The sequence below is a fragment of the Loxodonta africana genome, chromosome 25, assembly GCF_030014295.1.
Source record: "Loxodonta africana isolate mLoxAfr1 chromosome 25, mLoxAfr1.hap2, whole genome shotgun sequence".
Classification (NCBI taxonomy): Eukaryota; Metazoa; Chordata; class Mammalia; order Proboscidea; family Elephantidae; genus Loxodonta; species Loxodonta africana.
The window spans coordinates 52,345,928-52,360,720 of record NC_087366.1 but is presented as its reverse complement, the minus strand read 5'-3'; the positions used below and the strand labels follow the sequence as shown (position 1 = coordinate 52,360,720).

Genomic DNA, 14,793 nt, shown 5'->3' with positions numbered 1-14,793 from the left:
AATTCAGGTCCTCTGGCCGCAAGTCCAGTGCCCCTCCCTCCTTCCCTCCTTAACCTCTGGGGAGGTGGCTGGAGGAGGTCTTTCCACTTCACTCCCTTCTAGTTTCGTGATGGCTTGAAGACACAGTGTGGCTGGGGGTGTCCGCAGAGCCATTTACCCTGTGCTTATCAGCCTGGGAACTGGCAGCAAAGGTACGCCACCCCTTTGAGGTCCTCACAGTGACCAGGCACGTCAGCCATATGGTACTCGGTCCTCTGCCCTACCCGGCTGACCTGTGCCCTGCCCCGGTGCCGCACCCACTGGGTTTGCCAGTCTGCTCCCAGCTTGGTGCCGGCAGAGCAGTGCCTGGGCTGTGAGTGTTGTTGCACTTGTTCCTTGGACCAGTGAGAATGGAAGGGCCTGGTGATCTGCTTCCATAAAGATTACAGCCAAGAAAACTCTACGAGGCACTTCTACTTTATGACACATGGGCTCACCATGAGTCAGAATCCACTCAACAGCAACGGGCTTGGTTTTGCATTTTTTTCTTTTTTAGGATTTTTTTTTTAGGCTGCCCCTACTTGCATGAGGCTGGTGAGGCACTCAGGTGGGTTTTTCCTAGACCGGAGGTAGGGCAGAAAGCCTTCCTAGCCTCTCGGGCCTGTACGGGTTAAGTGTCTTCGGGACAGAAAGGAGAAGACAGAGCCTAAGTGGGCGTGGGGGAAGCCCAAATGCAGGAATGGGCCAGTCTGTTGAGTCTGCGGTTAGGGCCCCGACTGGGTGACTCAGGAATCTCTGAGCAGGGCCGTGTCCTCTGCGTTCAGCAGTGGACATGTTCAGCAGCATGCTGCTGAAAGACGATGTCACTGGCAGCCAGAGAGACCCAGCGTCTTTCCAAAGGATGTACAGATAGCAGCCCTGACACATGGCCCTGCTTACGTCCAGGGCACTGGACAGCCTGGGGCAGGCATTCAGGCTGGCTGTGTTCTGGAGATTGTAAGGCTCCCAGGATGAGAAGGGCAGATGAGAGGTGGTGAGTCAGAGCTTTTGAGTAGTTCAGTTGGCATTTGTTGTATTTGCATACGCCTCGCCTCATTCCACAGAGAAATTAAGGCCTGACCCAGAAGTGCACACACAATAAAACCAGGTACTGTAAAGAAAAGCGATCCTTTGCAAAGACAAACGAGAAAGAAGAGGGTATCAAACCCCAGAGAGAAAGGAAAGGCATAGATGCTGTCAGAAGGACCCAGGGCTGCTAGAGGTGTGTCCTGCATTGAGTGTCAATGCTCCGCCAGCTGAGGAAGGCTCCCCGTGCTCCCCCCCAGGGAAGGCCAGCTTCTGGCTGGCAACCCAGCTTCCTGCAGAACCTACCAGGGTGAACTAGCAGCAAAATGTACCCCTCGTCAACTAACTCAGCATTGCCAACGGACTCCGTGGAACAATGGCCGTGTGAGCTGCCACAAGGAGAGTTTTAGGGTCAAACAAGTTTGGGAAACTTGTGTATTATGCACACTGTCTCCTCCCCCCAAGGGTCGTAGTGTGTATTTGCATTTGAAAAGCTCTGAGCAGCCTTCGCCAGTAACCTGGTTGTTATTGGTGGCTCCTTCTCATGGCGACCCCATGTACAGTGGTACGGAATGCTACCTAATCCTTCACTGCAGATCAGATCATTGTGATTTTTCATTGGCTGAGTTTTGGAAGTAGATCGCTAAGTCTTTCTTCCTAGTCTGTCTTAGTCTGGAAGCTCTGCTGAAACTGTTTGGTATCATAGCAACACGCAAGCCTCCACTGACAGACGGGTGGTGGCTGCGCACTAGGTACCTTGGCCAGGAGCCGAACCTGGGTCTCCAGCATGGAGGGTGAGAATTCCACCACTAAGCCACCACGCCCCCCATCTTAACCTACTTAACTTTGCATTTCCCAAACTTACTTGACCACAGAACCCTCTTCTCAAGGAATGCCTGTTAACTTCTTGAGGAACTGGTTTCTACAGAACATACTTGGGGGAACTCTGGAATAATTGAATTGGTTGGCTGTTTGGTCGTATTGAATATGGACCAGTTATTATGGAGAAGCTGTATCCAAAATAATGATTTTCATTTTAGCATAACTGATATTAAGCTACTCTTTTTTACTTTAGGTAACTGACATAAGCAATTTCAACTGAGGGCTTTCCTTAACCAGTTGCCATCAAGTCCATTCTGACTCATGTCGACTCCATGTGTGTCAGAGTAGAACTGTGCTCCAGGGTTTTCAATGGATTTTTTATATACATTTTAATTATTATAGTTTTAATATCTGATAGAGCTAGACTTCCTTTTTAGATTTTTTTTCTGCCTATGCTTTGTGTTTATTTTTCCCTATAAGCTTTAGAATCAGCTATATTCCAAATGTTAAAAAATATTTATTGGTACCTTTTTGAAATCACATTAAATTTATAGAATAACTTAAGGGAAATGGCATTTTTATGACGTGGAATTTTTTTAGGCACCCCAGATCCAAACCTGTTGCTGTCGAGCTGATTCTGACTCATAGCAACCCTGTAGGACAGAGTAGAACTGCCCCATAGGGTTTCCAAGGCTGTAATCTTTATGGAAGCAGACTGCCACATCTTCTCCCACAGAGCGGCTGGTGGGTTTGGACTGCCGACCATTCTGTTAGCAGCCAAGGGCTTAACCATTGCACCAACAGGGCCACTTTTTTAAATGGGGTAAATGATTGTCTCAGCCCCTCCAGGAAGGCTTGCACTATGGAGTCAGTGAGAGAAAACAGAAGATACCAGGAACTCCTCAGTTCCAGCCCACCTTCGTCCAGACATTCCAGTCCCCTAGACAATGTCTCTGTTCTGAAATAAGAGAGTAAACAAAGATGGAAAGGCTAATCACAGTGTAACCAAGTATAAACAAATGCTGTACCTGGGCCAGAACAATTGGAAAACCTACCACAAGAGGAAGGGATGAGCTTTGTGGTACAGGCATGTTATTCGAGACTGTCCCCTGAGGTTACCAAGGTCTAGGTGACCATCCACCCTCTTCTCTGCCAAAAGTTTCTTGTATGGCTGGAGAGCAGAGCTGAAAAAATGAACATGGGGAAAAATATTTCCTAAAGTCCAGAGTCTTCCACAGATACACCCTTTTAAAACCTATAGAAAGAACTGCATGCCCAGATCTTTCATTCCCCAGCCCCATCCGTGTGGCAACAATTGGGAGAGGCCTTGGCCCCTGGAATGCACAGCTGGGGCTTCACTGCAGGTAAAGCTGGAGAGCCATAGGGGTTTGCAGAGTTCCTTCTGTCCTCTGGCCCAGTCTGAACTAGGCCGGACTTTATCCAGACCGGAATGTAACTGACCCAAACAGGTTTTGCTGGGAGGGGACTCTTTTGCCTTTAGCAAGGTCACCTCTGCAGGAGAAGTCACTGAGAATTAAATACCAGAGGAAGGTTTTCATAAGTCACTTTAAGGAAAGTGGATTCCAACACCCAAGAGGTTCAGATCCCTGAATCCTCCGCCAGGGAAGGGGAAGTAATTGGGGTGACAGCTGATGACGAGGTTGTGTGACAGATTTCTGAGGGGGAGAAAACCCTCATGGGCACGTGGACCATCTGGACAAGGTGGCTGGAGGTCTACGAGAGAACACCACGTGGCCCAGAGGCTGAAACACAATCAAGTCACCTCTCAAGGGCAAAACTCCCCAAGTTAATGTCCTAGCGGGTGGTGAATTAGAAATTGACACCAGCCTATTTTTCAAGGACACCAGTTAGGTTAGAGATTAAAAGCACGTCCTTTGTCACTGATTAGCTGGGACCTTTGGGTAAGCCATTCCACCTCCTTAAACTTCAGTTTCTTCAACTATGAAATGAGGTGATAGTAGCAGCCACCCGGAATAGTTTCTCGATGATGAAGTAACTCACTGATGCCCCTGAATGAAGCCCTCAGTGCAGGGCCTGGCACGAAGCAAGCCTTCGTGAAGGTAAACAGTCGCCAGCTGTTGTTATTGAGAAAGCTTAAGCTATTGTTAGTGAGAAACTTATATGAGCAAATATTAAATAAAAGAGATTGCCTGGGTGAGGTCACTTGCTGACTGATTTTGCTGATGCGGTGAGGGAGAGGGTTAAGGAATCAGAATAATGAAATAGATTTCAGATGCTGCCAAGACGTTCTCCTGGAGGCCTCCAAATCTCCCTCAACTCCAGATTTCGGAGAACTGATGAAAAACTTACGGACTTTTTTCAAATGCACACGATTCTTGCTGCTTCTTACATTTCCTCTGACCTTGGAGTTGGGATCTTGCAATGGCAGGCCCTCTTCCGATTGCTCTAGTGAACTCTGCTGCATTGACTAGGTGATGAGTTTAATATTTCATGAGCCAGTGAGTACCGTTGTTGTTAGGTGCCATGGAGTCAGTTCCGACTCATAGCGACCCTATTGTACAACAGAACGGAACACTGCCGGGTCCTGCTCCATCCTCGCCATCATTGTTATTCTTGAGCCCATTGTTGCAGCCACTGTGTCAATCCATGTCATTGAGGGTTGCCCTCTTTTTCACTGACCCTCTACTTTACCAAGCATGATGTCCTTCTCCAGGGACTGGCCCCTCTGATAACATGTCCAAAGTAAGTGAGATGAAGTCTTTCCATTCTTGCTTCTAAGGAGCATTCGGGCTGTACTTCTCCCAGCAGTTCATGGGTGTTACCCATTGCTGTCGGTTCCAACTCATAGCGACCCTATAGGACAGAGGAGAACTGCTCCATAGGGTTTCCGAGGAGCGCCTGGTGGATTCAAACTGCCAGCCTTTCGGTTGACAGCTGTAGCTCTTAACCACTGGGCCACCAGGGTTTCCCCATGGGTATTAGGTTATTAAAATGCAACATAGCGTTTAAGGAAGCTGCCAGCTGTTTCCCTTGAGTTTTAAATTTGAATTGCAGTTGGCTATTTTATGCCTAGGGGGGAGCCCTGGTGACGCAGTGGTTAAGAGCTCGGTTGCTAACCAAAAGGTCAGCAGTTCAAGTCCGCCAGCCACTCCTGGGAGACCCTATGAGGCAGTTCTGCTCTGTCCTGTGGTGTCACTATGAGTTGGAATCAACTCGATGGCCATGGGACTGGGGTTTGGGTATCCCTAGGGGGTGTCTGCTTAGTTAAAGGAATCCGGTAGTCTTAACCAAAAGAAATCTTTCCTAAGGCAGGTTTTTTAAACCAAATCCGGGATTTGGATTCAGAGGCTTTGCATGGGAGACCTGCCAACTCCCTACCATATGAACTTCCTGAGCTTCAGCTTCTTCATCACCAAAAAAAGGTGATAATAGCAAAGCTAATCATCTCATAAGATTTCTGTGAGGATCAAATAAGACATGTAAAATATTCCTTTCAAACTGCAAAGTATTATATAAATGTTAGCTACTTACGAGTTTTTTTTATTCTCGTTGGTAGAAAGAGCCCAGGACTAGAGGTTGAGAGGCCCGGGTTCTGATTCCTGCTACGTTCCTTCCCAAATGCAAGTAACCCTGTCTCTTAGAACCACAGGCTCATCTAGGGAACATCTAGGCTAGGGATCCTTCCCAAGGAAACAAATTGGCAAGGGATTTTTTTAAAAAGGCAATCCTCTGCAAAGGGCAGGTGGAGATGAGGCCTTGCTCTCGCCGGGTCTGCAGGAGAAATGTGTCTGCAAGGTGGAGGAACAACCTGGAAGCCTGACAGCATGACCACTGATTTCTGGGACGCGGCAGTAGCACCCAGGTCTGGTGGTAAGTGGTAATCTGAGCTCAGTGCACGGTCAGCACTGGCTTAGACGTGTGGCCCACAAAATAAATAGCACCAGTACCTGAAGCCAAAGCTTCGTGCATTCTGTCACAGTCACTGTCCCATGAATAGCCGTGCGGTCAGTTGTGACCTCTGAGACTACGAAAGCCATTGACCCATCCGGTCCTGCAGACACATGCATGTAAAAAAAAACAAAAAATACCCCAGACCTTTGGCCGTCGAGTGGATTCCGACTCATAGCAACCCTAAAGGACAGAGTAGAACTGCCCCATAGGGTTTCCAAGGAGCGCCTGGTGGATTCTAACTGCTAACCTTTTGGTTAGCAGCCATAGCTCTTAACCACTACGCCACCAGGGTTTCCACCTGTACACACACAGTGTAAAAGTGGTCACCGGCACCCAGAACAGAGGGTGTTAAGGTGGCCACCCCTGGACTCAGACAGAGCCAGCTGTCATGAGGATGGTCCAGGATTTGACGGGAGACAGGAAGTGTGGGTGTAACTGGCTCCCGGACTTACGTGGCTGAAATACCTGCATTTGGGCCCATTTTATCCATAAGGCTTTGCTGCCTCCATGTGTTGACAAGGTCAAATCAAAGCATTTTTCAAGATTCCTAGAAAATTTCAAATAAGCTCAAGAAAAATATGGACCATAGGCACACCCAGAACCTCAAAGAAGGACTAAAGTCAGGAGAAGACGTGATGGCAGAGGCAGAGGAATAGACTGAAAAGGAGGATGTCATGACCCGGGAACAAGGATGGATGGTCCCCTGAGGCCGAGTGAAAGTGATGGGTGCTCAGAAAACACCTGAAGGTCGTCTGTTTTATTGACAGCCTGGCAGTCGGGCTCTTCTGGGGTCCTTAAATTTCTCCCAAAGCTCCTTGTTTTCAACATGTCACAAAGAGTGTCCAGTGTGACTCATATAAAGTCCTTGTTCTTGTTGTTGTTAGGTGATGTCGAGTCAGTTCATAGCGACCCTATGCACAACAGAACAAACACCACCGGGTCCTGCACCATCCTTACAGTCGTCGTTATGCTTGAGCTCATGGTTGCAGCCACTGTGTCAATCCACCTCGTTGAGGGTCTTCCTCATTTCTGCTGACCCTGTACTCTGCCAAGCATGATGTCCTTCTCCAGGGACTGAGTCCTAGTTGACACAAAAAGCATGTCGCTGAGATCTCTAAGGGATGTTGTCAGCTGCCGTCAAATCGGCCCCCAACTCGTGGCGACCCCATCGTGGGTCCATGCACAACGGAATGAAATGCTGCCCAGTCCTGCGCCATCTTCATGATCAGTTGCATGTCAGCCTGTTGGGATCCATAGGGTTTTCACTGGCTGATTTCCAGAAGTAGACCTCCAGGCCTTTCTTCCTAGTTCATCTTAGTCTAGAAGCTCTGCTGAAACCTGCTCAGCGTCACAGCAACATGCAAGCCTCCACTGACAGGTTGTAACTGTCCATGAGGTACCTTGGCCGGGAATCGAACCCGGGTCTCCCTCATGGGAGGTGAGAATCCCACCACTGAACCACCACTGCCTTCTGACAGATACGAATGCCCTGCTTTTTAAACGTTCACGTGTAGCCGTTTAACTGTTGGCGGTGTACATTAACCTCTCTAAGCCTTGTTATACACGACTTTAACATGGAGATTTTAACAGTACTGCCTTGGCCCTCAGAGAGCTGCTGTGAAGAATAAACAAGATAATGAACCTGAAGCTCTTAAAACAGTGCTTGGCACCCAGGAAAAAAAAGAAAAAAAACTTTGTTTGTTTGTTTGTTTTTAAGGCTTGATAAATGATGGTTATTCCCCAAGGTCTCCTAATAGTAAAGTAGCAGGAACTCATACCTCAGGTTAAGCGTAAGAAAATAGGAACATTATCAGTTCATGTAACTGAAAGTCCAAAGTAGGTCTGGCTTCAGGCACGGCTTGATTCAGGAACCCTAGCAATGTCACTGGGACCTGGCCTCTCCACCCACCTCTCAGCCTCTTTCTCTGAGTTGGCTCCCTGTCACAGAAGCAAGACAGCTTCCACAGCAACAGACCACACGTTTCTACAGACTCAAGGTAGAGAAGAGGGCACCTGTCCGCTCTCCCAGGAGCCCCAGTAAAAGTCTCACTGCACCTCCTTGGCTCGGCGGGATCCCAAGCACATTTCTTGAGCCACTCAGTCACTGGCTTCAAAGGGTGGTGAGGCACAGACTGGCTCGGGCCACGTCCGGACTTGGGGCATGGCCAGCCCCTCAGAAAGATCATAGATTGAGAAAGCAGGATGGTGGCTTCTCAGGGACATCGGTGCCACCAGGAGGAGAGCGAATGGCTGCTGAGTGGGAAATGACAAGTGAATCCACAGTACCCCGATTTAAGAGAAAAAGGATTTGGTTTAATTTCCTTTGGTAACCGACTAATTCATAAGGAGGGGCTACTACAGGTTTCCCTCTTAAAACGCAAACCCATTGCCATCGAGTCGATTCCCATCACAGGGACTGTATAGAACATCATAGAATTGCCTAATAGGGTTTCCAAGGCAGTAAGCGTTTTGGAAGCTGACTGCCACATCTTTCTCCCGCCTAGCAGCTGGCGGGTGCAAACCGCTGACCTTCCAGTTAGCCGCTGAGCCACCAGGGCTCCTGGCTTCCCTCCTCGTGGTTCTGAAAGATAAACTTACCACCAGTTTGTCATTAGCATGTATGGGCCTCCCAAGAGCTATGTACAATCGTTTCTGAGTGTGAACGGGACAGTTCAGTTCCTGAACAATCAGGATGCTAAGTACCCAATCAATTCTGAGTTCTCTGAATTTCTAATAACACTTCTAGTTACATAAAATAACGTTAATAATTTTGACATTTTTAAGAGACCTGCCAATTTGCAAAAACAAATCAAACAGTGAACATTAAACCGACCCGTGGCTTATTGTTTCCTATTATTGTGACGGGAAATTGTAGGCAAGTGCGACATTCCCACAGAATGGAGTAAACGTCCCCATCATCTTCCCCCTCCCCCTTGGACTGAGCCTCTGTTGCTGTTTCATGGTTAACATGACCCTTCCCCAGCCATCTTGTGCTGGCATCATCTCACCTGTAGCCACGGATCATGGTACTCATCATTTGCTGAGTACCTACCACGGGCCCATATGGGTGCTCTCTGTCCACCTCACACACCATCCACATTCCAGAGAAGGGCGTGAGGCCCAGAGGGGACCAGCTGCCGAACCAGGGAGCCACTTGGTTGCCCCCCCTCCATGGTGCCCATGCCCGGAAGTGCCTTCTGCTCACAGGCCCTCACCCCTCCTCACAGGAACCCCACAGGTGCTCAGCGTTACGCTCTCTTCTGACTCATGGGTCTTCCATCTCCATGGTATATCCTACAATTGTACTGTGATTTGGCATCTCTTGTTTCAGTTTTCCCTGGGACCTTATTCTCTGTTGTAGAATGTTCAACTACTTCCCCTCTCAGTACATTTTCTCCCTCTTACTCAAAACTTAACTTTAAGCCCTCTCTCCCCAGAAGCCGCACTGATGAGCCCGTGTTCTGTGTCAAGCACTGTGCTGGGCTCTGAGGACACAGTCCTGCCATCACAGAGTTCCTGTTCTTTTAGGGAATGAATTCTCCCAGCCCCACCCAACCACAAACTGGTTGCCTTCAAGTTAACACCAACTCATGGCAACCCTGTGTGTGTCAGAATAAACTGTGCCCTGTAGGGTTTTCCATGAGCAGTTTTTTGAAGTAGATTGCCAGGCCTTTCTTCTGAAGCACCTCCAGATGGACTCAAATCTCTAACCTTTCATTTGGCAGCCAGGGACTCCCAACCACAACAAAAACGTTTCTTCATTAGTGTTCCCTTCAAAATGTCACCCAAACCCTCCTACTTAACCCTAAGATGAGAACTGTCTGCATCATCCCTGTCTATTCACTGTTGTCTCAGGCTCCAAGCTCCCAGAGATGGGACAGGATTGCCAACCTCCCCGGCCTCCAGGCCCCTCTGATGAGACTTCCTTGTGCTGTATTCACAGGTGACTGCTGGCTGCTAGCAGCCATTGCCTCCCTCACCTTGAATGAAGAAGTCCTAGCTCGAGTTGTACCCCTAGACCAGAGCTTCCAAGAAAACTACGCAGGCATCTTCCACTTCCAGGTAACTTAGCAGCCAGCTCAAGCTTGTTCCCACAGGTCCTGGCCGTAGGAGCAGGTGCCCTGGTTTGGCTGAGTTCCTTGGTCCCCACTGTCCACAGACTCCCAGGACCAATCTAGATTACAGAGGTCTCTGGGAGAGAGCAGGAAGCTCCCTGACTGCTTCCGACATGGGACCCTGCAAGGATGGCGGTGGGGAGCCTCTCTGGTCATTGCAAGTAGGAGGTAGAGCAGGGTACCCAGAAAGTAATTCCCAACTTTCAAAACGGGTCTGTTATTTGAGGTCTTGAGACAGAATGTTAATGTACACCTCACTCTCCTGCCTTGATCCTGGTGAAATAAGAAATAATAGTTTAAAATCATAAAAAAAAAAGAAAATTTTTTTTTTTTTTTAATCATAAGGAAGGGGTAAAATGCTAGAAGGCTAGCAGAAACGAGGGAAGCCCTCACTGAGGTGGATTCACAGATGGAGTCACCAATGGGCTTAAGCATTGCAGCCTACGAAGATGGTACAGGACTGGGCATTTCATTCTGTTACACGTCAGGTCACCATGAGTCAGAGCCGACTCAGAGGCAGCTAACAAGAGGACGCTAGAGAAGTGGGTGTGGGTTAGGAGGGAATGACGAGCTGTGTGTCCTCAGTTTCTTGGTGAGGACATGGCTGCAATAGGAGAGTTAGAGGGAGCATCGCCACCAGGATGGGGCTCATGGAAGCTGCCCCAAGGGGGCTGCTACAGGAGGGAGCCCCATGCTGCCGAGGCTCAGGGTCCCAGTGCTGCCAGGGGCTCCTCTCCCAGCTCCGCCACCAACTCCCTGCTTCCCTTGTTCCCAGTTCTGGCAGTATGGCGAGTGGGTGGAGGTGGTCATTGACGACAGGCTGCCCACCAAGGACGGGGAGCTGCTCTTCGTTCACTCGGCAGAGGGGAGCGAGTTCTGGAGCGCCCTGCTGGAGAAGGCCTACGCCAAGTAAGTGTCTATGCCCCTGCTTGGGGCCGCCCACCCTCAACTCAGCCCTGGACCCTGAAACAACAGGAGACATTCAAGGACTGCTGTGAATAGAAGCCCTACCCTACAGAAGGACTACTTCAGCCAAAATTGGGCTCTAAACGTAAGAGAAAGTGTTCAAGGTGCCTGGCCCATATCACACACACTGATGAATGACAGCTGTCATCTAGTGTGGCTATAACAGAAATACCACAAGTAGATGGCTTTAACAAAGATAAATTTATTTTCTCACAGTCTGGTAGGCTAGAAGTCCAAATTGAGGGCCTCAGCTCCAGGGGAAGGCTTTCTCTCCCTGTCGGCTCTAGGGGAAGGTCCTTCTCATCAGTCTTCCCCTGGAGTAGGAGCTTCTCCATGCAGGAACCCCAAGTCCAAAGGGCACGCTCTGCTACTGGCACTACTTTCTTGGTGGTATGAGGTCCCCAACTCTCTGCTTGCTCCCTTTTCTTTTTATCTCTTATAAGTCAAAAGGTGGTGCAGGCCACACCCCAGGGAAACTCCCATTACATTGGATCAGGGATGTGACCTGAGCAAGGATGTTACATCCCACCCTAATCGTCTTTAACCACAGGCAGAGATTATGATTTATAACACATAGGAAAAGCACAAAATGGAGGACAACCACACAACACTGGGAATCGTGGCCTAGTGGACGCATATTTTGTGGGGACACAATTCAATCCATGACAAGAGCCATCGCCATTTTTAACCCAATGCACAGGAACACATTAAGGTAGTGGCTGTGCTGTCCTTGAGAAGGAACTCTGCTTCCTTGGCAGGTCATATTACAGTTTTTTTCAACTAAAGACAGCAAGGAGCCTTTGCCAGTGGGCAAAACTACCCATTGCGAAAGAATGAAGATTATGGAAACTTGACCAGAATATAGGCCCCTGGGTGGTGTAAACAGTTTGTACTCGACTATTGATCAAAAGGTTGGCAATTTGAAACTACCCAGTGGCACCATGGAAGGAAGGCCTGGTGACCTGCCTCTGTAAAGATTACATCCAAGAGAACCCTGTCGGTCTTCTCTTTAACACATGGGGTCACCATAAGTCAATATCAACTTGACGGCAGCGAGTTTAGTGGGGGTTTTTTGGCTGATAGAAATGAGCACAGCCCTGGTGGCACAGTGGACAAGAGCTCAGCAATTTACCAAAGGTCAGCAGTTCAAATCCATCAGCCGCCCCTTAGAAACCTATGGGGCAGTTCCACTCTCTCCTTTAGGGCTCCTATGAGTCAGAATCAATTTGATGGCAAGGGACCTGGTTTGGGGTTTTGATAGAAATGGCTCCCCCATACTCTTCCCAGCTGTCTCCACCCAGGTTGCCCAGGGTCAAGCTTGTCCAGTGCTCAGAGCTGCCCAGGCAGGGAAGCCCCACATCAGCCCTCTCCAGGATGGCCTAGCCTGACCGTGCTGCCTGGGTCCCTCCATCAAAGTGATTGACTCTGAAGCATAGGGAGCATTGCTGTTCTCACAGCTCTGTGCCAGGAAACGGGTCAGGAGTCACATGCCCAGCTGTGAGAGCCTGGGACCTGAGGGATGGCTCAAGTCGTGGAGTTAGAGAAGCCACAGGACCCCTCCTCGGTGGTCGGGAGCAATATGCCCATGCTCACACGGTGCCCACTTCCGCGGGAAACTGCCTTTGTTATTGGACTGCTGTCTTATTTTTAGCTGTTAAGGCCACACAGTCAATTAGCCGACCTCCCCTTTCCTGTTAGGATGTGGAAGGAATCAACAGGCACACTTGGGAGGTTGAACCAGATGATCGCCGAGATCCTTCCAAGTCTAAGACTCTGAGATTTTTTTTTTTTAAACTTCTCCAAGTGCCAGAGAGAGGGTCACTGCCCTTCACGGGCACTCTGAGTTGGACACTAAGCCCAGGAGGATCTGAGCAGAGGGTCCCCGCAGTGTCATACAGACAAGCGCGTCGTCAGGAGGGGACCCGTTGAGAGGCAGTGGTGTCAGCACCGCCAGCAGCAGCATCTCTCCCCTCTTGTAGGATCAACGGGTGTTACGAAGCGCTCTCGGGGGGCTCCACCACCGAGGGCTTTGAGGACTTCACAGGAGGCATCGCCGAGTGGTATGAGCTGAGGAAGGCCCCTCCCAACCTGTTTAAGATCATCCAGAAGGCTCTGGAGAAGGGCTCTCTTCTCGGCTGCTCCATCGATGTAAGTCCAGACCTGCGCCCCGTCACCTCACCCCCAGTCTGCTCTAGCTGTGGCGAGGCGCCAGAAGCTGAGGAAACAAGCCGCCCCTATTTACACTAGCCCACCCCCGGCCCACCGTACTGCTCGTGGCACAGCACCGAAGGGGGCGAAGCAATAGCCAGGTGGTCTGGGGTGATAGTGCCTCCAGCCCTTTCCTCCCCTGCCCATTTCGCCATTCTCAGCCTCCTCCGAGTGACCACCCCAGAACACAGGTTCCCTGAAAGCCCTCTGCCCTCTGCTAGTCCTGAAGAAAGGACTGGCCGGGACATGCCCTCTGCCATCTGCAGGGCCTATGCCTGAGCCCCACAGCCTTCCCTCACTCTGTTCCAGGATTAATGGGCCCGTGGAAAGACTCCAGAAGGTGCAGAAAGAAACCATTTCCTCCTAATAGCTGTGCTGGCAGCCCTCACCAGGGCAGGGGAGGTGGGCACTATGTTCTGACCCCAAGGAGCCTGGAGGCAAAAGCCATGTCCAGCGCCCTGTCCTGTCCAGGAACTGATCCCCCGCAGGGACAGAGATTAGAAATTCTGGCTTTGGGGGCTGAAATCTGTCAGACTGTAGGCAGAGATTCTCAGAGTTTTCTCGGAGACCATGGCAAGGCAAAAGGCCCTTTGTACTCTCAGCCCTTCTTCCCGTATACCAAGAGAGAAGTGACAGCCTTCTTCGGAACAGACGGGAGAAAGGGGTGCTTTTGAGGTGCTTCTAGTACAACAGAAACAAATTCTGAGCTCAGGCCCTAAACAAAGAACTGTCTGGTCTGCGCCATGCCGCTAGGGTAGCCGACCCAGAGCAGGCAGAACTGGCCCCTGTGGGTGTCTTCCTGTGCCCAGGGCCCCAGGCCTCAGCTCCAGGTGTGAGTGCACCTTTCACAATTCATGGTGGTGGGCCCAGTGCAGCTCCCCCAAAGGGCCGCATTTAGGGTTTCCTCAGGTTGTTAAAGGCGTTTCAGCGCCTGAAAGCAGCAGCAGCGGGGTGCTCCCCCCAGCCAGGGCCCCCCTAGTGGATCCCGGGGGTCACACCTAGCGTGGGGTGTCTGTGGTGGGGCAGGTGTGAAGGAGGGAGGTGGTGGTGGCCGGGGCTGATTGCTCCCGTTTGCAGATCACCAGCGCTGCAGACTCAGAGGCCATCACGTTCCAGAAGCTGGTAAAGGGCCACGCGTACTCCGTCACCGGAGCCGAGGAGGTAACGCCCGGAGGGGGTGTTCAGGCGTCTTTCTCTCTCTAACACGACGGCTGAGAGCACATGCTGGCCTGTGATTGCCCAGGGTGGGGCCCGCGCATTACCCCGGTGCTGTTTCCAAATAGGCCTGGCGTTCCTGGTGTTCAAACAGGAATAGGGTGTCTCTTCCGGAGCAGGGCTGGCCAAGGGCGACGTGCTGCCCTCTGGTGGCCGCAGAGTTCCACTTGGGGCCTTTTACTGTACTTGTTTTTACACTTAAAAAGATCTTCTGGGCTAGCTGGTAAAAATAACAATGCTTTGCATCTGTCTAGTGTTTCATACTCCTTAAGGTGCTTTCACGTTTGCTCTCACAAAAACAGTTGCCTCTAAACCCAGGTTCAAAGAGTCCTCTGCCTCTTTCCAGCTGTGGGGCCTCAGCAAGTTACTTGAACGCTCTGTCCCTTAGTTTCTCATCCTTAAAATGGAAATAACAATAATATATTCCTTGTGAGGTTGTGGTGGCAATTAAACCACGTTAATATATGTAAAGGGCCTGCACAGAGCCTGA

General features: G+C 50.2%; 1 protein-coding gene across 1 annotated transcript in view; it reads left to right on the top strand.

The window, feature by feature from the left end:
• Window positions 1-14,793, top strand: part of CAPN2 (calpain 2) — a 61,152-nt gene that overhangs the window by 21,752 nt on the left and 24,607 nt on the right. Inside the window, exons 3-6 of the mRNA XM_064276852.1 lie at window positions 9,743-9,861; window positions 10,690-10,823; window positions 12,860-13,028; window positions 14,166-14,249. Of these exons, the coding sequence (XP_064132922.1) occupies window positions 9,743-9,861; window positions 10,690-10,823; window positions 12,860-13,028; window positions 14,166-14,249 (506 nt within the window). The remainder of the gene's footprint in view (window positions 1-9,742; window positions 9,862-10,689; window positions 10,824-12,859; window positions 13,029-14,165; window positions 14,250-14,793) is intronic.